Here is a 23,708-nt window from a genome sequence, read left to right as displayed (position 1 = left end):
TCCGCAGTAAGTCTTTGCTGTCGTCCAACATTCTGGTTTTGTTTACTTTGTAGTTCAGTTTTAGTTTTGTTCCGCATAGCCTTCCCTAAGTTTCAATGCCCTTTCTTAGGGGCACTCACCTTCTGTTTATTTTTGGCTTAAGCATTAGACACCTTTTAACCTGCACACTACCTCCCGCTCTAGACCGCACCGACACTCAACAACAGCACATCATTTGCCGACTATTATTACTGCTTTGCAAATTATATTTTTACCCCAAATAGGTGAAACTAGATAATATCCCACGGTACACCAGACTGCATCTCACGGCACACTAGTGTGCCGCGGCACAGTGGTTGAAAAACACTGCTCTATAACACACATTTTGGACAATTTAATTTATTGTTGATATATAATAGGTATTACACTGATTAGTGGTCATGTCACGTTTTGGACAATTTAATTTATTGTTGATATATAGTAGGTATTACACTGATTAGTGGTCATGTCGTTTTGGTCCTCATGTTTTTTTTTTGGTTCAAACCCTCATCTGATTGTGTGTTTGATTTATAATTAATTCCCCAAAAATAGTCTAATATTTTTTACTTGAACATTTTTTAGCATGCTCTGATAAAGTTGAGGGGAGAGCCCCAACTGTCCATCCATTTTTCTACCGCTTATCCCCTTCGGGGTTGTGGGAGCCTATCTCAGCTACAATAAGGCGGAAGGCAGTGTACACCCTGGACAAGTCGCCACCTCAACACAGGGCCAACACAGATAGACAGACAACATTCACACTCACATTCGCACACTAGGGCCAATTTAGTGTTGCCCATCAACCTATCCAATGGATACTTAATTGTCTTCTATCTGCAAAATGTGATGGTCGTTGTTCTATCTTGCTACTATAAACTGGAATACAACTAGATCAAATCAAAAAAGCGACTTTTACGGGTTTTTTTTAACATGCTTAAAGTTTCAACATGATACCGTGTATCACAAGTTTTTCTTCACAACCTTTCTGTAAAAGAGGAGCAAGAAGCAGAGCTTTTTTAATTCTACCCCTTTTCCATGTTATAGCTATTATTGACATATCTGTTCACTTCCTGTTCTCAATTTGACTCCATAAATGATAAATAATAAAATTATCGGGAAAATAAATAGTTAAATAAGTTGTAATTAACCAAGTGAGATAAATAAACTCTCGCTGCTGTGTTGGATCCGCTTTGGACTGGACTCTTGCGACTGTGTTGGATCCATTATGGATTGAACTTTCACAGTATCATGTTAGACCCGCTCGACATCCATTGCTTTCCTCCTCTCCAAGGTTCTCATAGTCATCATTGTCACCGACGTCCCACTGGGTGTGAGTTTTCCTTGCCCTTATGTGGGCCTACCAAGGATGTCGTAGTGGTTTGTGCAGCCCTTTGAGACACTAGTGATTTAGGGCTATATAAGTAAACATTGATTGATTGATTGATGTAATTTTCATTAAGGTTCAAAATGTTGGTACTTTGTATACACTTTGATTTTTAACAGTTTGTTAAATTGGATCATTGGTACTTTTTGGCTTCTTTGCATAATCCATTCCATAATTCAATTCCACACACTGATATACTGAAGTTGTAGGTGTCGTGCGTACGTACATATGTTTTAAATTACACTTTTTCTAAAGTCATATTTGTCTGTGGGCTATAGAGCGTTTTCATTTCAGGCTCCAGTACTCTGGAATGCCCTCCCGGTAACAGTTCGAGATGCCACCTCAGTAGAAGCATTTAAGTCTCACCTTAAAACTCATTTGTATACTCTAGCCTTTAAATAGACTCCCTTTTTAGACCAGTTGATCTGCCGTTTCTTTTCTTTTTCTCCTATGTCCCACTCTCCCTTGTGGAGGGGGTCCGGTCCGATCCGGTGTTCATGTACTGCTTGCCTGTGTATCGGCTGGGGACATCGCTGCGCTGTGGATCCGCCTCCGCTTGGGATGTTTTCCTGCTGGCTCCGCTGTGAACGGGACTCTCGCTGCTGTGTTAGATCCGCTTTGGACTGGACTCTTGCGACTGTGTTGGATCCATTATGGATTGAACTTTCACATGTTGGACCCGCTCGACATCCATTGCTTTCCTCCTCTCCAAGGTTCTCATAGTCATCATTGTCACCGACGTCCCACTGGGTGTGTGTTTTCTTTGCCCTTATGTGGGCCTACCGAGGATGTCGTAGTGGTTTGTGCAGCCCTTTGAGACACTAGTGATTTAGGGCTATATAAGTAAACATTGATTGATTGATTGATATTTCTCCTTTTGAGAAGAAATGTTGTACATTCTTGGGTAGCAGGTTATATAGTTTGGCTTGTGGATAATTTTGGCTTTTTGAAAATTCCCCAAATCATTCAGTTGCAGTATTTTTGATTCAATAATTAAACTAAAGGGTTTGAATGTTCTCTATATTATGCCAACTGACCTCTTTTGTAACACGGTTAGTGAACAAAGTGTTCTTTTGTAGTTATTTCCCCATATTTTTACACAATAACTCAGATATGGTAGAACTAGCGTGCAGGAGAAAATATGGAGTGAGTTCTATCCAATACTTATTTTGCTTGATTCAATGTTGACATATTTTCTGTCACTTTATGTTGTGTATTTTTATATGTGATTGCCAGGTAATTATTTAATCAATTATTGCACACAAATATTTGCTTTCTTTTTACGCTGTCACTATCTGCTCGGTCTTTTTGTATTTGTTTTTGTCTTTCTTGTCTACTGTTACCGAATAGCATGTTTTGGTTTTACTGAGATTCAAAGATAGTCTGTTTTTGTCAAACTATTTTTTTTATTTCTTCTGTATCATTTGTATTGGCCTCTGTGTGTTCACTCCTGAACAAAACGCAGTTGTGCCTTCTGCAAATACTTGTAACTTTAAGTCCTTTGTCACCTTACAAAGCTCGTATACATATAAAGTTTAAACAATTTTGGACCCAGTATTGATCCCTGGGGTACGCCACAGGATATATTTAGCGTTGTAGACATATATTTGCCCAGCTTCACGTATTGCTCCCTACTGGTTAAGTAGCTTCTTGCCCAGTTTAAGAGTAGGCCACTAATGCCATACCGTTCTAATTTGTTAATTAAGATATTTTATGAAAAAACTGAAATATCAAACACACAGTCCCTACATAAAGATGCTCTAACAGAGCTTTGAGCGCTGACTAACTGAAAACAAATATAATAAACCAGTGTTACATTAAGATTAAGTGTACACAAACATGAAGTTTATTTGTTGTTGTTTTTCCAGAAGCTGAGAAGCAGAGTCGCATCACGGTCTTACTGGAGAGGCTTCACGCCAAACACAATGCTGCCCGCCCGTGGCAGGAGACCTCGAAAGTTGTACGCCAGGCCATGGTAAGACAACACGATAGTACAAGATGGTAGAAGTCTCATTTCTAATTGAAAACACAACATTTAAAGGTACCATATGTCAAGCAACCATGTCAAGTCATCATTCAATGGCCCTGATATGTCAAAAGGCATGAATAAATCATGTTCTTTTTGAGTACCTTTATAACTGATAACAGTAATTCAGCCGGGATATGCTAATTTCAAAATTAGATTAACAGCCCCGAAATATTTTTATTATTTTAATTTTGATTTCCTGCCCAACAACATTTGACTAATTAGAAAGTCTGTGAGTGTTTTCAAATCCAGGTTGCCAGTTACGCACGGCCATCGTTGTCTAGCTACTGCCACTGGTAAAGTTACTAAACATGTCAGACCTTAGTAAATCTAAAAGGCGTCGTTACGATTCTCAACTTATTCATGACAAAGCCAGAAGCAAAACAAAGGTTTGTATCAGGGATGCCTTTGAATAATGGAGACAATTGAAGGCGGAGAAGATTTTTTTCATCTGACGCCAAACTTGCTAATTTCCTCCTTGATAGGTAAGTAAGGTATTTACGTTTTCTTATTACTTGTAATAAATGGAAATGGGCATTTCGTATGTAAACTATATTGTCCAATACAGTATGTTCGTGCAACAAATGCTTAGTGTGATAGTGCTTAGCTCCTAGTGTAATGCTTAGCATGCTAGCCCGGTCCATGACACATAGACATACAGGCTAACGGGGGATATATATGCCTGTTAGCCTCTATGATGACGTGTAATTGAACTGACAGGGAAAAATATATTTTTGACAAATTAAACCTATGTGGATATGGGTAGTGTCAGAGCCTATTTCGTTCTCAATATGCTGATATGCTGAGAAAATGGGTTTCAACATTAGCACGGCTAATTGCGGTTTCTGGTGCTCTATGTGCATCAGGGACATATGGGGTGGGTATTTGCTTGGACAATATAATGCATTTCACTTATTGATTTTCTACTTTGTGGTAGTAGGTATGATTTATTAGTATGATTTATGCGTAACTTAGGTTGACTAATAGAATCACACTCTGTAAGATGGTGATGTGCGTAAATAGAAGAGAATGCTGTGCCTCAAGTTGGATGCAACATGGAGTTATGCTGAACAAAATGTGGTGGAAATTTTACTGTTGGCCAGGGACAAGCGGTAGAAAATGGATGGATGGGCCTTGGCTTGCCATCAAACTACACCTATGAGATATATAATATATTATTATACATAATATATTTCGATGGTGGTCCGTGCGGTCTCACTAGACCAGGGATCACCAACCTTTTTGAAACCATGAGCTACTTCTTGGGTACTGATTAATGCTAAGGGTTTCCAGTTGTACACACTTAAAAAAAATGCCAGAAATAGCCAATTTGCTGAATTTACCTTTAATAAATACAAATATATATGTGTGTATATATATATATATATATATATATATATATATATATATATATATATATATATATAAAATGGGTATTTCTGTCAGTCATTCCGACGTACATTTTTTTTCCTTTTACGGAAGGTTTTTGTAGAGAATAAATGATGAAAAAAACACTTAATTGAACGGTTAGAAGAGGAGAAAACAGGAAAAAAATTAAAATTAAATTTTGAAACATAGTTTATCTTTAATTTCGACTCTTTAAAATACAAAATTCAACCGAAAAAAAGAAGAGAAAAACTAGCCAATTTGAATCTTTTTTTAAAAATAATTTATGGAACATCATGAGTAATTTTTCCTGATTAAGATTAATTTTAGAATTTTGATGACATGCTTTAAATAGGTTAAAATCCAATCTGCATTTTGCTATAATATATAACAAATTGGACCAAGCTATATTTCTAACAAAGACAAATCATTATTTCTTCTAAATGTTCCAAAACAAAAATTTGAAAAGAAATTCAAAAGACTTTGAAATTAGATTTAAAGTTGATTTTAAAGATTTTCTAGATTTGACAGAATAATTTTTTTGAATTTCAATCATAATAAGTTTGAAGAAATATTTCACAAATATTCTTCGTCGAAAAAACAGAAGCTAAAATGAAGAATTCAATTAAAATGTATTATTCTTTACAATAAAAAAATATTTTACTTGAACATTAATTCAAATAGTCAGGAAAGAAGAGGAAGGAATTTAAAAGGTAAAAAGGTATATGTGTTTAAAAATACTAAAATCATTTTTAAGGTTGTATTTTTTCTCTAAAATTGTCTCTCTGAAAGTTATGAGAAGCAAATTAAAAAAAAATATTGTATTTATTTAAACAAGTGAAGACCAAGTCTTTAAATTTTTTTCTTGGATTTTCAAATTCTATTTGAGTTTTGTCTCTCTTAGAATTAAAAATGTCGAGCAAGGCAAGACCAGCTTGCTCGTAAATTTAAAAAAATAGAGGCAGGTCACTGGTAAGTGCTGCTATTTGAGGTATTTTTAGAACAGGCCAGCGGGCTACTCATCTGGTCTTTACGGGCTACCTGGTGCCCGCGGGCACCGCGTTGGTGACCCCTGCACCCCTGGGGCAGTATAGCTCGGTTGGTAGAGTGGCCGTGCCAGCAACTTGAGGGTTGCAGGTTCGATTCCCGCTTCCGCCATCCTAGTCACTGCCGTTGTGTCCTTGGGCAAGACACTTTACCCACCTGCTCCCAGTGCCACCCACACTGGTTTAAATGTAACTTAGATATTGGGTTTCACTATGTAAAGTGCTTTGAGTCACTAGAGAAAAGCGCTATATAAATATAATTCACTTCACTGCACTAGACATTTTAGCAGGGTAAGGCCAACAATATGCTCTGACAAAAATATTGCTGCGTAACTTTACAAATACATTTGGTTATTTGACATCAGTAAAATGTGGCATAATTACTTTTTAAACCATCTTGCAACAAGCATAAACGAGAGAAACCTACAGTTGATTGCCATTTGATGTTCCTTGGCGTAGGATTCGGATGGCAACCATATCTGGCATCCTCAGGTATGGAGAGTGGGAGAGGACTATTGCAGTACCATTTCTGGCCACATTACTACATATGAATCCTTTAAGTCATTTCCATGCAAACTGCTCAACTCTTTTGTTTCGCAGGAGAAACGCGGTATGATGAACGCTTCTGGTCACCAGCTGCTGCTCACTTGTTTGGAGACCCTGCAGAGGGCACTAAAAGGTCAGCATGTCAACTTTGAGGAATGCTTGTGAATAAAGTCATATTCCTAACTCGTTAGAATATCGTTAATGCTCGAATTAACGTTTATATTTTTGTGTTGTGCAATATAATTGTTTATAAATGACCATATACTTTCTCTCCAAATTATTAATAAAATTAATAATTAACCTAACGTCCCGCGTATTATTATAGTAATTATACCATACGCATAGGTTGATACTACGGCAATTAAGGATGTTCCGATCAGGGCTCAATAATGCAGATTTGGATACCAATATTGATACAGATTAGGGCTGGGCAGTATACTAGTATTACAGTTAATACCGGCACATTTTAGAAAGAGATATATATTTGAGACAATATCGCCATACAGGTATCTTTTGATGTGCCTTTGTTATGGCTGTTTGCGGCCAGTGCGGCGAAGAAGTCCGAAATCGCTACTGTGCATCGCCCCACCCCTTTCGCCTCCGCACACAGCCGACGTTCCCGCATCGTAGCTTGGTTGGGTGGCGGCTCGTCTTTATTAACCAGAGGTAACACAAGCCGTTGAAAAGATTAAACAGAACAGCCGTCAGAGCCAACTTACTGCCGCTGCTAATTGTTAAAACTAACAAAAACAGTTCAGCTGAAACCCTCGCTGAAGTTACATGTCGCTCAGCAACAGACACCACCTTTTTATGCTAGTAATTGAATAATTTGTTTTGGTTAAGTAATGAGTAACTATATAGATTGTTAAAGTAATTTTCAGAACACTGGTAGTAATAGTAATGTGTTGTTGAGTTTAAACTAAACACTTTGCACGTTTTGTTCAAATACCGATATACATTGTTTTGCGATACGGCCTAAAAATACAGAGATGTCAGATTGCATATATTAAGTGTTAATTTTTCAATGTATTTATGGTGAGTGCTATTGACAATTTAACAATAATCAACACAATATTCAAACACATTTCTTATCCTCTTTTATTACATACAATTGTTTAAAGAAAATAATGTAAATAGTACACTATAAATAAACAAAAGCAAAAATTACTTCTCGTTAAAATCCTTTGGTTTTTGCCCTCCATGTACTCTTTTAGAATAAAAATTAATATTGACCTGATACTCTACTATCTAAGATACTACCGTTGGTTTATTTGTGTGTAAAATTATTTGAGCCTTTTCCTCCATTGATACTTAATACTATGACGTGTAGTGTATTTGCTGTAATGGAGGCGTTTTTTATTGGCTTAGGGTAGTCACTCCACCACTCCACACTGTGTATGGGGACATATAATAAGCCGGTAGCTAGTCAATCGGTGGACTAAAAATAAATCATTATCAGCCAAATCACCTAATCACTGTTTGTGGTCCGCATTAAAGGAAATAATTGGCAACTGCGATCACATGCATTTTTTAAGAAAATCGGCTGATACTGATTGGTGGTAGCATTATGTACTTTTGTATGTTTGAGATCCGAGAAATAATTTTGATTCTTGAGCTGAAAAAGGCTAACCTTTTTTTTTTCTATACATTTTTGGCAGGTGCGATTCCATAATGAAAGCATTTTGTCTCCCTTTATTTTCAGTCTCATCTTTACCCTCCATGACAGATCGTCTTGAGTCCATCGCAAGACAAAACATGTACGCACCAAATTTTCATTTTATCTTGTTGACATTATAATTATTATTTATAATTGAACTAATTCCTAGTTGTGTTTTTTAATTATGACTACTCTTGTCCGTGCAGGCTGGGCTCCCACCTGAGCCCATCTGGAACCGAGTGTTACATCACCTCAGATATGTTTTACGTGGAGGTGCAGCTCGACAGCGCTGGTCAGCTTGTGGACGTCAAAGTTGCTCATCAAAGAGAAAACCCAACGGTCAGTCCATTACGTAACAAAATTCTGCATATTTAGTTTGGCTGAAGATGCTGACAGAATTGTTGTTACAGAGCTGCCCCGAGTTGATTCAACATCTAAGGTAAGCATTATTCGGATTAAGACTTCCCCAATTAAATAGTTATTTGATGTTTAATGTGTTGATGTTGTTTTATTTGATTTGGCGCACTATTATTTTTCACAGACTCAAGTATGAGATTATAATTTTTCACACGCGTAAAAATATTCATTATGTGTGTTATAATAAAGGGAGAAGAACTTTGAGGAGTTTTCCAAACATCTTAAGGGACTTGTTGACCTTTACAAGCTTCCCGGAGACAAGTAAGTGTAAATAAGACAACACTTTATTGTGTCACTTTGTTGGAATGTATTTGTGACTGAAGTTTCTGTCTGGCAGTAAATTAAAAAGCAAGATGTATATCGCGCTGCAGTCTCTGGAGCTCGATCTCACTAAGATGATGCACATGTTCCGGTGAGTTTACATTTGACCCAACATACTCTTACCATCCATCATAGTTTGTCACGGACTTTCAATGTACATGTGGTGTTGGGTTGCAGAGGTTGGGTGGAGTTAGTGTCTAATTTCGCTTCACAGTGCAGCTTCTAAATCACTAACCCACACTCCAAAGGCGGCAAATAAACTATGTTTCTTACAACAATATTATCACTGAAGAACGAGGAATAGCTAATCATGCTACATTACACACCGTGAGAAGACAAGATAATTGCGAACCTCGAGCTCTTGAATGTAAACAAAAGTTGTTGGATCAATACAAATATCGACAGTAATGATACCAAGTATAGTATTGCATATGGTCGATACTACAGTGGTTAGAGCAATATTTCTTATTGGCAAAAATATTTTGTCGGTTTTGTTATTGTTTATAACGATAGGAAGTAAGTCCCTGGAAAAAGAAGGACTTTAAGAGCAAAAAACTAATCATTGAAATCATAGTCAATAGTAGTAAATCATTTTAATATTCATTGATATTGTAACACGCCCATCATGTGTTTTTGTCTGATTATAATTGTGATCAAAAATGGAAACGTTCAATGATCTTGAACATTTTAAGTTTCAGTATAAGCATTAATGTGGCCAACTACTTGGTATTATATCGATACTCAGATTTGTAGTATCGCCCCAAACCAATGTGAAGTAGCTAAACAACAGAAGAATTTGTGCTTATTACATAGTAACATAAGTTTAGATAGAAACATGTTATAACAGAAAGTAGACAGATATAACAGTAAATTAGCGCATGGGTTAGTAAAAGTTTTGACAAAATAGTACAAATGGGAATGACGCAATCTTTTACCACGTACGTCAGCAGCCAAACTAGGAGCCTTTGTAACCCTTTTTTGAAATGGTCCTGTGATAATGTACACACCAAACAAATATATGGTGATATATATCATTATTTAAATTTTAAACATTCGCCATGATGCAAAACTCGGTTTGCGTGTGTTTTGGATTATGTCATAAGAAATGAGCTGAATTATCTTGTGATTTTTATGTTTGTTTTTTTTAAAACGCGCCGGCAATTATATTTATATACAGTATACTAAAAAAAACATCCATGATGTGTTCTGGGCTCCAGGTAAGTTTGCGCTGATTTTAAAGATACACATAATTGTAAAAGTAATATTTCACGATATTGTATTTTCAAATGTAGTTGTTGATGGAGTACTCAACATGCCTTGTGGGCAGTTTGTAAAACAGTTAAAGTTACGTGTTCGTTGTGAGAGCTTGGTCGATTGTTAACAACAAAGAATTGTAATTCATCATGGTCGTGTGTTAAATGACCTGTTACAGGAGTTAGTGAGTAGGACTGTTATTCTGTTTGATGAAAGACCATTCCAGTTGCTGCCTTTCGGCTTCCAAGTTGAGGAGCACCTTCCTGTGAAGAGTAACAGTGCCATCTACTGGGCAGAGTTGTAACTACAAGCCACTCAGACAGCCCTATTATAGACTGAATCCCTATTCACTCGAGTCTTAGCTTTTTGTCTTCGGTTTTGCGCGTTGACGTCAAGCAAGCAGTGTCCCGATTCTTGTGTAAGGCGAAAGGAAAGGCAAAGTGCTAAAAAGTTTATAGTCCTCGAAACTTGGAACCAAGTGTTTGGGGAAAAAAGGCTGAGCTCAAAGTATATACATCAATGTTAGTATTTCAAAGCATCAGATTCTCACAGTAATTAATGCCTGACACTCCGTGTAAATATTACCACTTTTTAAATGTTTTTGTTTTAAAGTCGCTCATCATCTGAGCTAAACACTACTAACTAGTAAACTACGTTGTCATGAGAAAAGCAGCAAGCACTTTAGAAAAAATGACTTGATTTTATGAATGATTAGAGAACTAATTTTCTTTTGAAATAAACATTAGCCATGTTTAGAATGTTGTTTAATTTTTTTAAATCGCTCTACAAGACAATCAACTAATGCAACTAATTTACATATTGTAGCTTTTCAATACTTTGACGTTTGCTTTTTATAGCTAATAACTGAAATCTAATGTAGTACGTTGCAGTGTGGTACTGTATGTTTACTGCCGCGTCACAGGCACCAAATAGGTTGAGGTGATGAAGTAGTGGGAAACGGGTGGCGTCTCATTTCTTTGGGGTATTTTTTACCACTTCATCTTGGGAAGGGAGAAGGGGAGAAGTGTTGTTCAGCCATATTGAAATGTTGTAATTAGAGATGTCCTATAGTATTGGCGATATATGCTTTAAAATGTAATACCGGAAATTATTGGTATTGGTTTTAAAATTATCGGTATTGGTTTTAAAAGAAAGTAACATTTATGACTTTTTAAAACCCCGCTGTGTACACGGACGTAGGGAGAAGAACAGAGCGCCAATAAACCTTAAAAGCACTGCCTTTGCGTGCCGCCTCAGTCACACAATACTTACGGCTTTTCACACACACAAGTAAATGCAAGGCATACTTGGTGAACAGCCATACAGTTCACTCTGAGGGTGGCAGTATAAACAACTTTGACACTGTTACAAATATACGCCACATTGTGAACCCACACCAAACAAGAATGACAAACACATTTCGGTAGAACATCCGCACCGTAACACAACATAAACACAACAGAACAAATACCCAGAACCCTTGCAGCGCTAACTCTTCTGGGACGCTGCAATATACACCCCCCGCTATCCCCTACCCCCCACACCAACCCCACCCACCTAAAACTCCTCATGCTCTCAAATTCCAAATTCCAAGCTGCTGTTTTGAGGCATGTTAAAAAAAATAATACACTTTGTGACTTCAATAATAAATATGGCAGTGCCATGTTTGCATCTTTTTCCATAACTTGAGTTGATTTTTTTTGGAAAACCTTGTTACATTGTTTAATGCATCCAGCGAGACATTACAACAAAATTAGGGATACTAATGTATTAATTACATGACTGTATATATCGATATCGGTTGATATCGGTATCGGAAATTAAGGGTTGGACAATATCGGAAAATCAGATACCGGCAAAAAAGCTATTATTAGACATCTCTAGTTGTAATTTTTGTGAGTGCCAATCTTTCTGTGGCCGTCAAAATGTATCTGTGAATGCAAAGGAAAGACTATATCAGTGTTTCTCAAACTATGGTATGTGGGCTTTATCTAGTGGTGTGCCAAATAATTGCTTAATTCAAGGGTTCCCAAACTTCATCCCACAGGGTTTATTTTTACTACATGAAGTGTGTAATTTTGCGTATGTGTTGACACTTGATGGATGAGGTCAACTGCGATTATCATTGACCAAGTGCCTTCTGCAATTTCGGGCTGCGCAGACTCAATATATAGGTACTAATTCAGACAACCTTCCCATTTCATGGTCCAATTAAACAAAAACCAACACAGAATGTTAAAATATGGGATACAAAAACACATAACTTGCCCACTGAACTATGTGAACATTATAAAAAAATTCTAATAGTACTTCTAGTAATTAGTAATTCTAATATGGCTTCACGGTGGCAGAGGGGTTAGTGCGTCTGCCTCACAATAGGAAGTTCCTGCAGTCCTGGGTTCAAATCCAGGCTCGGGATCTTTCTGTGTGGAGTTTGCATGTTCTCCCCGTGAATGCGTGGGTTCCCTCCGGGTACTCCGGCTTCCTCCCACTTCCAAAGACATGCACCTGGGGATAGGTTAATTGGCAACACTAAATTGGCCCTAGTGTGTGAATGTGAGTGTGAATGTTGTCTGTCTATCTGTGTTGGCCCTGCGATGAGGTGGCGACTTGTCCAGGGTGTACCCTGCCTTCCGCCCGATTGTAGCTGAGATAGGCGCCAGCGCCCCCCGCGACCCCGAAAGGGAATAAGCGGTAGAAAATGGATGGATGGATGGATCTAATAGTACAATACACAATTGAAAAATATACCCATTTAACAAGCCTGATGGGTGATATGCAAAACACTCTCCACACTTCGACATGTTTGACACATTTTAGTTGCTTGAGGGACATCAATAGAAAATGGATGGATGAATGGACATTTCTGATTGATTACGAAACGTTGAGGTTGTCATGGAAATAAACAAGGAATAGTCAATGTTTACCACCCCTTTTCGGCACCCTGGTGTCGTGATTTAGATATTGAATCCATTTAGATAATTCATCTAATTACATTGTATTTATAATTACATTACAGACAGTATATGTATGTGTTTGTATATATATATATGTAGTGGTGGTACTTGAAAAGCCAGGTATTTTCTGAGGTGGTAACCACCTACATAATAGGTAAATATTTTTTTTTCTCATTAGGGTGGCAACCAATGCTAATACAGTGGAGACGATTCTACATGGTAGTGTGGGCCTGCTGACAGCCAGAAGTGGTGGCCATCTTGTTTCCCTTCAGTGTTATGTCTCCCCGTATGACATATTTGAGGAGGTAATGGGTGTCCACCCTAACTTGACAGACGCTAATGGTAAGTACAGAGAGACAGTGATACTCATCTTCCACCTTGGTTCCATTGCTTGTTCTTTTAAAACCAACTCTTTACACAGTGCCACGCTCACTGGGTGTCAGCGTCTCGGTCACCATCGAGGGGACGCCCAACACCTGCAAGCTTCCTATTGCGCCACTTATCACCGGCTCTCACCCAGTGGACAACAAAGGGTAAGGGGTAGGCTTTTAATAGCTTCCTGTCTACTATTTGTACAGTGGGGCAAAAAAGTATTTAGTCAGTCACCGATTGTGCAAGTTCTCCCACTTAAAATGATGACAGAGGTCTGTAATTTGCATCATAGGTACACTTCAACTGTGAGAGACAGAATGTGAAAAAAAATCCAGGAATTCACATTGTAGGAATTTTAAATAATTTATTTGTAAATAATGGTGGAAAATAAGTATTTGGTCAACCATTCAAAGCTCTCACTGATGGAAGGAGATTTTGGCTCAAAATCTCACTATACATGGTCCCATTCATTCTTTCCTTAACACGGATCAATCGTCCTGTCCCCTTAGCAGAAAAACAGCCCCAAAGCATGATGTTTCCACCCCCATGCTTCACAGTAGGTATGGTGTTCTTGGGATGCAACTCAGTATTCTTCTTCCTCCAAACACGACGAGTTGAGTTTATACCAAAAAGTTCTGTTTTGGTTTCATCGGACCACATGACATTCTCCCAATCCTCTGCTGTATCATCAATGTATCCATTTTGGTATAATTCAGTTTATTATTAATACCGATAATCATTAAATCTCTACAGGTGGGACACGCTGTACTCCGCTGACAGTAAATTGCATGGATGCACAATTTTTTTTGTTTCAGAACGCCTTCCTTTTCCACAGCGAACAACTCCAACTGTGTGGACCTGCCAGCTTGTTTTTTCCTCAAGATGGACCGCCCCATGCCTTTCTCCCTGTCCTTTATTCAAAGACTGGGCAATGCTACAGGTTAGCCTCCCCTGAAATTGTTATTTTGTGTGTTTAGGCAGGTTAAAAAAATACACAGTAAAATGCTCTGTCTGTGTGTATTTTTTAGGTATTCCCGTATTTGAGAGCACCCCCAGCTTGTCCACCCTGTATCAGCTAATAGTCCAGAGCCAGCTGCAGCCCATGGAGGAGGGGAGCACTACATTGCCACCTTCACATAACATGCACTTCTACTCAGTAAGTCGCCTCAGACCTGTAGTATGGTATCTTTTTGGGATATAGTAGAATGCAGTGTAGTTGTCTGTCCGACCCATCAAGGTAGTAAGAAGCCTCTCTGTTCTTCCAGGTGTTGCCAGACCAGCAGCACTGTTACTTTCTGAATGGCGACGCCCCAGTGCAGGATGGTCATTCTCTCCAAGGCGCCTTGGTTACCAAGATCCCCTTCCGCCACCCGGCTCAGGTGCCCCTCCTGCTGGACATCATCCGGCACCAAGCAGCCTTCAACACCTTGATTGGCAGCTGTGTGAAGCGGGCTTCCATTAAAGAAGGTGTGGACCTCAAGCCCCAACGTAAATGTAGTGATATCTGAGTTAGGGCTGGACAATTATGGCAAAAATAATACTCATAATTATTTTTGATTGATATGGGGATAAGTTGATTGGCAACACTAAATTGGCCCTAGTGTGTGAATGTGAATGTGAATGACGTTTGTCTATCTGTGTTGGCCCTGTGATGAGGTGGAGACTTGTCCAGGGTGTACCCTGCCTTCCGCCTGAATGCTGCTGATATCGGCTGCAGCACCCCCCGGTTCCCAAAAGGGACAAGCGGTAGAAAATTGATGGATGGATGATATTGTAATCACGATTAATTACATCTTTATTCATTCTTTTGAAAACACGAGTATGTATTGTACCACCAAAACTCAACATTTAATATATTTGGCAAAAAACCTGGATATGAATTATTAACGAATCAACCCCAACAAGTAAAATAATAGCAATAACAATACATTAAAACAACAATAGCAATATTTTTTTTTTAAAGTTTGTTATTGAATTTTTTTTTTTTTACCTTTTACACTTGTTTTACCACCATAGACAGTGTGCTTTTTGTGTCAAATAAAATTGAATACAATGTTTGTTAATTAAATGTAAATATCCCCACATTTTTTGGTGCAATACATCTTTGGACAATTTTGACCAATATATTAGGTCAAAAAAAATAATTGTGTAAGTGTTTCAATAAGTGCTTTAAGTACATTGTGCTTGGGTAAGGTACTTTTTTGAAACCGCAGTCAGAACTGATGTGGCACACCACGCTATTATTGTGAAGGGGGGGTAGTGTGATGTGCTGTTGTTCTGACTTTTACGAGTAAAGACATGACTTGAGGCTGTAAAAAAAGAGCAAACCTCTCAAATTGCCACCACTTTGTGTAGATTAATGTAGCATCCACAATGTTGTTCCTGCGAGTTTTAGCTTTGTAGTTTAGTCGTTGTTTCAAGTGGCCGTCTGGACATTGTAGAGTTCAGGAAGGCAGGCGTTTGAGTGTGTTGGGATTAATGAGCGCTACTGGATTCATTATTTTCCCAAATAAATGTCTCTTCTATTCACAATAACAAAATTTCACTTACATCTATGTCAATTTCCTTGATATTATTTTGCATTTATCAGCGGATTCCGTTTTATTTGCCAATTATGCGACTTTGTCCGCGGTTATGTGAACCCGGAAATCATATGCCTTACTTATTCTATTGCGTTTAGTGATTATTGATTTGGCATAATAGCAATGTGTCAAATAAAAATAGCAACCATGGTTACATCCCAAACATCTAATAGACATGCTCTTTTTTCACTTATTCGCTCATCTGTTTCATTGTCACCAACTCAGGATTTTGCATGAACGTGCAGCGATCATTTATCTTTTTTTTTTTCAGATCATTATATTTTCATAATCGTGAGTAGCCATAATCAAAATGAAAATTTGATTGAATGTCCAGCTCTAATCGGAGAGTTTTACATTTGCTTTCAGACAATGTAGGCCTTTTGCAGTTTGAGGTTTGTCCTCTGACGGACTCCAGCTTCAGCGTCTCTTTTCAACATCCTGTCAATGAATCATTAGTCTGTGGTAAGTGCCCACTACACACACCACAGAAATGAGCAACATCCTTGTCAAACTTATATGTCAATCAATCTTTTTCTCCACAGTTGTAATGGATGTGATAGATTCCAGGCAGGTGTCCTGCAAACTATACAAAGGACTGTCAGATGCTCTGATCTGTACTGATGTATTCATTACCAAAGTGGTCCAAAGGTAAAAATACTAGAGTGCTACAGTCCATATTTCAGTCCCTCCAGTAATTCACAATGTCACTATCGCACAAATTCACCCATCCCGCGAACTACGTGCAGCGATTTTTCCAATGCAGCAAAAATTCCCCGCACATTTTGGCCAATCAGCGTCATTTTGCCAATTGAATTTGACTCAAAATCAAACGTGCATATCAAATCAAACTTATGTTTGTTACTTGTATAGACGAAGCAGGAATCGCAACAATACATAAACTCCTTATTTCTCACACGCCACAATTGTAGTCCTCTTGCCTAGCTCAGACCTACGTTTTGTTCTTATTCACAGCTTTAAGCCTTCTGGGCAATGTGGTAAACATTTAGCAACACACCAGTGTTCTCACTTCCAAGTTTTTATGTATTTATATATTTATTTAACCTTTATTTATCCAGGGTGATGCAATTAAAAGATTCTCTTTCGCAACGCTGACCTAGCAATGAGGCAGCCTTTACCTGAGAGAGATGTTGAAGTGTGATGACAATCTTTCATTTTCCCTCATTTACCAACAAGAATTACCACTATACATGGCTTTCAACAGTTCACAAATTCTCTTAAGGTGTGGTGGTAAACGTGATGGAAGATAAAAAAAAATTTTAAAATGGAGAAACACTTTTCAAAACAACGAACAATCAGAAAGCCTTTGGTGGTTTCTTTTTGTAACCATAATGATTTATCACTCTTATTAGTTATAATTCATCAAAACAGTACAAGAATTTTTCAAATTCCCAGAGTATGAGCTTTCACTAACATATAATGTTTACTTTTAATACTTAATTTGTATTTTTTGTTTTTGTTGAAATTCTGTGTTTTTTAAGTTAGGTTGGAGTCACAATTGGGCACTTACAAAAACAAATAAAATCTCAAGATGATTTCAATGTTACTTCATTAAAATAAGCTTCCAAACATTGCAACTTTTGCCAAAACATTTTGAAAAAGCTGCCACAAATTCAGGCATTTTAGGCTGAGCTATCTAAAAAAAAACTGCCAAATCCTGGAGAGACTGCTATTTGATTCAACAAAATCCAGGTCAGTTAAAAAAATCCCATTGCCCATCTCAGGGTAGCATCTAAACATTATCACACAAGTCTAACATAAAACCGAGGTCTAATTACAAGCATATGGTGGTTAGCGCTCAAAGCTAACGCACCAGGCTACCAAACTAAAAGTAGTATTCAAAGTAAGCCAAAAATTGATTAACAGAGTGGTTTGTTATAGAATCAATGTAAACATTTGACGCTGTTTCCTTTGTCTTAGATGTATGTCCATCCCTGTGACGATGCGGGCCATCCGGAGGAAAGCGGAGACTATCCAGGCAGACACTCCAGCCCTCTCTCTGATAGCACAGACTGTAGAGACCATGGTGAAGAACAATCCACCACCATCTGGCAGTCCCACCTACAACATGGCAAGCGGAGAAGTAGCAAACCCAATGGGACTTTTGGGACTCACGGGCGGAAGCACACCTACTGGAGCAGGGCCCTCCGGTGGGTCCAATTTTGCTGGTCAAATCACGTCTCTCTTGGCGATGTCTCGGAATGAAAGACCGGTCCAAGGAGCAGACAGTCAAACTCAAGGCGGGATGACCGGGCAGCAGCAGTTACAACAACAGCAGCAGCAGTTACAACAACAGCAGCAGCAGGGTCAAGGTCATTCGGATGACTTCAACAAAGTGACTCAGAACCCAATCCTGACGAGTCTTCTCCAGATAACGGGAAGTGTCGGTTCAAGTCCCAGCTCCCAGAACGCACCCCAGCCCCATCAGACTCCGCCTCCGACGTCGTCACCCGCCAGCAACACTAAGAATCATCCCATGTTGATGAACTTGTTGAAAGACAACCCCTCGCAGGATTTTGCCGCGTTGTACGGCTCCAGTCCCTTAGAGAGGCAGAATTCGTCATCAGGGTCACCTCGTACTGACAGCATGGGTGGGGCTTGCCCTGCAGGTGGCACAAAAGGCAAGAAAAAGCGGCTTCGAGTGGGAGAAAAGGGTGCCGTGATGCCTGGGACTCCTGGTGCAGGGGGAGCAGGAGGCGCTTTAGGCATGAAACCTCAACAGGGCTCCTCAATGTCGCAGCACCTTCAACACCACGCTGTCACACACGAGGATGACTTCCACCGTGAACTTCTTTCTATGGACGTCGATGCATCCCAGAACTCTATCTTTGACGTTAACCTGGCAGGTGACGGCTTGGACACGCCCCACAGCATCACTCCAGCTCCGAGCCAATGCGGAACACCGCCCTCTGGGCCCAGCATTTCTTATCCGCCGTCTCACGTTCAGCCGCAGCAACAACCACCACCGGGTGTCGTACCGCCCCGCATGGTGCGCCTCTCCAGCTCTGATAGCATCGGACCAGATATCACGGAAATTTTGTCCGATTTGCCAGAACAAACCGGCAAAACCAGCGGTGGAAATCAGCATCCTATGGGTGGGGGTGTGGATGATGGAGGGCCACTGGGAACCCCCATCCGTGACTCTTCAAGTTCAGGGCAAGGCAGTGCGGTGTTTGACTCGGCGGACATCTTCAACACCAACAGCAACGAGAATCCTTTTCCCGATGCTGCTGACTTGATTGCTGAGGCGGCCGCCACACCCACTAGCGACGCGTCCTCCACTAACTTTTTCCCCGATGCTGCCGACTTCAACCCTGATCTTCTGAGCTCAGGTCATGGCTGCTTTGAGGACAGCTCACCAAGTGCAGATGGAGATCTGGACCTAGTCAAGGGCTTCGGCGGGAACAGTCAGCAAAATACGCCATCAGGTACACCCCAGAATCCCACACCGCATGGACAAAACACCCCTGAACCTTCGCTGAAAGACCCCTTTGATATGGGGATATTTTTCGTAGGCAACAGCGGCTCTGGTAAACCTCTTCTGGGACAAGCTCCTGATCTGGGAGACACACATGTGGGAGGCTCACAGAGCCCCCTCATGATGGGCTTGGGGCCGGCATGTGTTGATTTTAAAAGTACAGACTCCAAAGTCAAACAGCAGAGTCTCATACGGCAAAAGGACGAGAACGGAGGCAGTGGGAGTAGCAGCTCTGGAATGGGAAGCATGTCAACGGAAGGCAAACAGGTCAAACGTAGCAGGACTCCATCTAGTGAGGGCAAGTCCAAAGATAAGCCCGCTAAGCGTAAAAAAATGGACCCTGACGGGAAGTCGCCTTCCCACAGCTCAGGAGGACGACCGTACACACCTCCCAGTGGTGGCTCTGGCTCCGGCGGTTCCAAGTCTCCAGGGAGTTCCGGATGTTCACAAACGCCACCCGGCGGCGCCACACCGCCCATTCCCAAAATTACAATTCAGCTTCCTAAAGGGACGATAACTGGTGGGAAAACCTCCCACAGCGGCTACACATCTAGCAGCTCAGCGTCAGGCGGCACAGGAGGGGCAGGCGGGACCAGCAGCAGCAAAAGCCACCATTCCCATTCATCTTCTGGGAAGATCAAGTCCAAGGAAGGTTCCATGACGCAAGGCAACAGCTCCAAGTCAACAAGTTCCGCAGGAAGTAGCGGAGGATCATCCCAGTCCAAAAGTTCCTCTCAGGGATTGGGAGTTGGCAAACCGGGATCTTCACCAATCACCAAACATGGACTCTCTGGTGCAGGAAGTAGCGGAGGTGGAATTGGGAGCAGCAACAAGATCAAAACTCAGGGCGGTAAGCCTCCCGGTTCGCTAATGAATCCCAACATAAAGCCCAACATCTCCCCTTCTCACTCCCGCTCCAGTAACTCAAGTGAGAAGTTGTCTTCCCCCATGAAGATCCAGCAGTCCCAGGTACCGGGAACACCGCCTTCTTTGAAGGCCAAATCACCAATGGGAGGCAGCTCTGGAGGGTCTAAGTCTTCTTCCAGTGGAGGTATGAGCTCCCAGAAGCCAATGACCTCCTCTGCTTCCACTTCTTCTTCCTCGTCGTCATCCATCTCGTCCTCGTCTTCATCTGCTTCAATGGGCTTCTCCGGAGGTTCCCAGTCTCAGTACGGGGGCAGTGGAGGTGGAGGAGGAGGAGGAGGAAGCGCAGGTGGGGGAAGTGGAGGAGGGGGAAGCAGCAGCGGTAGTGGCTCAGGTCAGAACAACGCCAACAACCCAAACGCCAAGGGAAAGTCTCCAAGTCGAAATAAGAAACCCTCTCTGACCGCCGTCATTGACAAACTGAAAAGTGTGGGCGGTGGAGGGGTGGGAGAGGATGGTTGTGAAGTCGGACCACCTGGGGGCGGACCGGGTTCTGGTACCCCGGCTGGCAGTGGTCCCGGAAACGTCCCCAACGTTGGCCCTTCAAACCTAGGTGCAACAAAGCACGCATCATCCTCGCAAAGTGGCGACTACAAGCGGGAAAAGTCTGATAAAGAAGGGAAAGCGAAGGTGTCCGTTTCCGGAGGTAGCAGCGGAGATAAAAAGATGATGGACCCCAAAACAGGCGGTGTGAGCGGGACCGGCCTGGCCAAGATCATCATCAGCAAACCCGATGGTGGCTCGCCCAGCATCAAGGCCAAAGTCACCTTGCAGAAAGGAGGCGAAGGCCCCGGCGACTCCATGCGACCGCAGATCTCCAGCCTCAAAGCGTCCCCCCTCTTTAGCGGCTCCACCCCCAAGCACGACCGCTCCTCGCCTAGCCACAGTCGCTCGCCAGGACACACCCCGCTCAACCACGACAGCGAGAGCGAATCGGGCTGCAGCTCGGTGGCAGAGAAGTCCCACCAGAACAGCCCCAGCTCTGACGACGACCAGACGGTGCGACCGCTACCCGCCCAGGACTACATGAGCTCCATGCCGCTCAGCTCAGGGGAGAAACACAAGAAACACAAAAAGGAGAAGAAGAAGCAGAAGGAGAAGGAGCGAGAGAGGGAGCGAGATCGGGAACGGGAGAAAGAGAAGAAGAAGTCCTCCATGTCGGTGGGGCCATCCTCGCATTCAATGAAGGCGGACAGCTGGTCCCGATCCCCCATCTCTGCTTCCGAATCTTCTTTGTCTATGCTTAGCTCGGAGCGGGCGTCCCGATCCAGTCCCTTGTATATGAGAAACGAAGACGACGACCTCATGGACTCAGCTCTCACTGGAAACCTTTAAGTGTTTTGTATTCGTCTTTTATTTTGTACTACAAGCAGTTTAACCTCATAGAAACTCGTATTTATTTATGGTCACAAATTGAGTCATCATCGGCCTGTTTTATCTGACCACCCAAGTGTTTGGATTGGGATGACAAGTATTCACTCATTTTAGGATAACAGTATATCTTCACCGACCATGTTGCCTCCATTGTTAAAAAAAAAGAATAGAATAGTTTGAAATGTAAAAAATTGATGATTCAATATAGGTTTTGATACAGTTGTGGGCGGATGAGAATACATTTTGTATTGTTTATTTTAATGAGTGCATTAAATGTCTTAACATGAAGGATTTTCATGTTTTAACAAATTTTATTTGTTTGTTTACAGAGCAGCCAAATGAGAGCGTAGAAAATAAGTTGGGTTGTTTACAAGCGGTGATAGCTGGTAAGAAAAGCACCTCAGAACAAAGTTGTCCACAATCCTTATGAAGGATTTCATGGCTTTACCACAAAACGTAGTACACTAGAGGGCAGCAGTGTCAAATTGTCATAATGAAATTACACGGGTATCCGACAATCCAAGACACAAATTTATCCCCAGTTATTTTTAAAATTTAAAATCAGGCCTGCAGGACTACAGACTCAATTATTGTCTGGGCAACAATTTTCAGAAATATCTGTTTTATAGGCAAATGTCAATCCCTGCTCAGAGATCTGAATGCTCTGCTGTTTTTAAACACACACTGCAAAAACACTTGTCAAAGACTATAAACAGGACCTACTACAAAAGGGCTAGTCAAAAATCGTCAATATGACAGAAGACCTTTACATTTTTTTTTTTTTACATCTGCAAAGACGCTGGTCAAAGATTCTCTATGACAGGATCACTCTGCTGTTTTTTAGCACTTGCTTAAAACACGTTTGTAAAAACCCTATGTGAGGCAGGAATGTGCTACTGTTTTTAAGTATCTACTTCAGAAACCCTGGTCAAAAATCCTCTTGATGATAGAAGCCCTTCACATTTTTTTAACATCTGCAAAAATGCTAGTCACAGATTCTCTATGACAGGAGCACATTGCTGTTTTTATCATTTGCTTAAAAGAAAACCCTACTAAAAACCCTTTTAAGGCAGGAGTGTGTTGTTTTTCAGCACCTACTGCAAAAACAAAAGTCAAAGATCCTCTACATGACAGAAGCCCTATACTGTTTTTTTAACATCTGCAAAAACGAAGGTCACAGATTCTCTTTATGCCAGGACCACACGTACTGCTGGTTTTCAGCACCTGATTCAAAAATGCTACTAAATCAATCAATCAATCAATGTTTGTTTATATAGCCCCAAATCACAAATGTCTCAAAGGACTGCACAAATCATTACGACTACAACATCCTCGGAAGAACCCACAAAAGGGCAAGGAAAACTCACACCCAGTGGGCAGAGAGAATTCACATCCAGTGGAACGCCAGTGACAATGCTGACTATGAGAAACCTTGGAGAGGACCTCAGATGTGGGCAACCCCCCCTCTCTAGGGGACCGAAAGCAATGGATGTCGAGCGGGTCTAACATGATACTGTGAAAGTTCAATCCATAGTGGCTCCAACACAGCCGCGAGAGTTCAGTTCAAGCGGATCCAAGACAGCAGCGAGAGTCCCGTCCACAGGAGACCATCTCAAGTGGAGGCGGATCAGCAGCGTAGAGATGTCCCCAACCGATACAGGCAAGCGGTCCATCCTGGGTCCCGACGAGCGGTTCATCCTGGGTCTCGACTCTGGACAGCCAGTACTTCATCCATGGTCATCGGACCGGACCCCCTCCACAAGGGAGGGGGGGACATTGGAGAACGAAAAGAAGCGGCAGATCAACTGGTCTAAAAAGGAGGTCTATTTAAAGGCTAGAGTATACAAATGAGTTTTAAGGTGAGACTTAAATGCTTCTACTGAGGTAGCATCTCGAACTGTTACCGGGAGGGCATTCCAGAGTACTGGAGCCCGAACGAAAAACGCTCTAT

At 41.0% G+C, this 23,708-nt stretch overlaps 1 protein-coding gene across 2 annotated transcripts in view; it reads left to right on the top strand.

The window, feature by feature from the left end:
- Positions 1–22,045, top strand: part of med1 (mediator complex subunit 1) — a 29,460-nt gene extending 7,415 nt beyond the window's left edge. Inside the window, exons 2-16 of one of the 2 annotated variants that reach the window (XM_061909686.1) lie at positions 3,271–3,374; positions 6,458–6,536; positions 8,106–8,160; positions 8,267–8,399; positions 8,471–8,499; positions 8,667–8,738; positions 8,815–8,889; positions 13,188–13,351; positions 13,431–13,542; positions 14,197–14,321; positions 14,410–14,537; positions 14,647–14,848; positions 16,330–16,425; positions 16,506–16,611; positions 17,902–22,045. In XM_061909686.1, the coding sequence (XP_061765670.1) occupies positions 3,271–3,374; positions 6,458–6,536; positions 8,106–8,160; positions 8,267–8,399; positions 8,471–8,499; positions 8,667–8,738; positions 8,815–8,889; positions 13,188–13,351; positions 13,431–13,542; positions 14,197–14,321; positions 14,410–14,537; positions 14,647–14,848; positions 16,330–16,425; positions 16,506–16,611; positions 17,902–21,718 (5,297 nt within the window). In that variant the 3' untranslated portion in view covers positions 21,719–22,045. Of the gene's footprint in view, positions 1–3,267; positions 3,375–6,457; positions 6,537–8,105; positions 8,161–8,266; positions 8,400–8,470; positions 8,500–8,666; positions 8,739–8,814; positions 8,890–13,187; positions 13,352–13,430; positions 13,543–14,196; positions 14,322–14,409; positions 14,538–14,646; positions 14,849–16,329; positions 16,426–16,505; positions 16,612–17,901 lie in introns of both variants that reach the window. The other variant, XM_061909685.1, reaches the window with a different exon arrangement.
- The last annotated feature ends 1,663 nt before the right edge of the window (positions 22,046–23,708 follow it).

The sequence above is a fragment of the Nerophis ophidion genome, linkage group LG08, assembly GCF_033978795.1.
Source record: "Nerophis ophidion isolate RoL-2023_Sa linkage group LG08, RoL_Noph_v1.0, whole genome shotgun sequence".
In the NCBI taxonomy this organism is placed as follows: Eukaryota; Metazoa; Chordata; class Actinopteri; order Syngnathiformes; family Syngnathidae; genus Nerophis; species Nerophis ophidion.
This window is presented reverse-complemented; position numbering and strand designations above follow the sequence as displayed.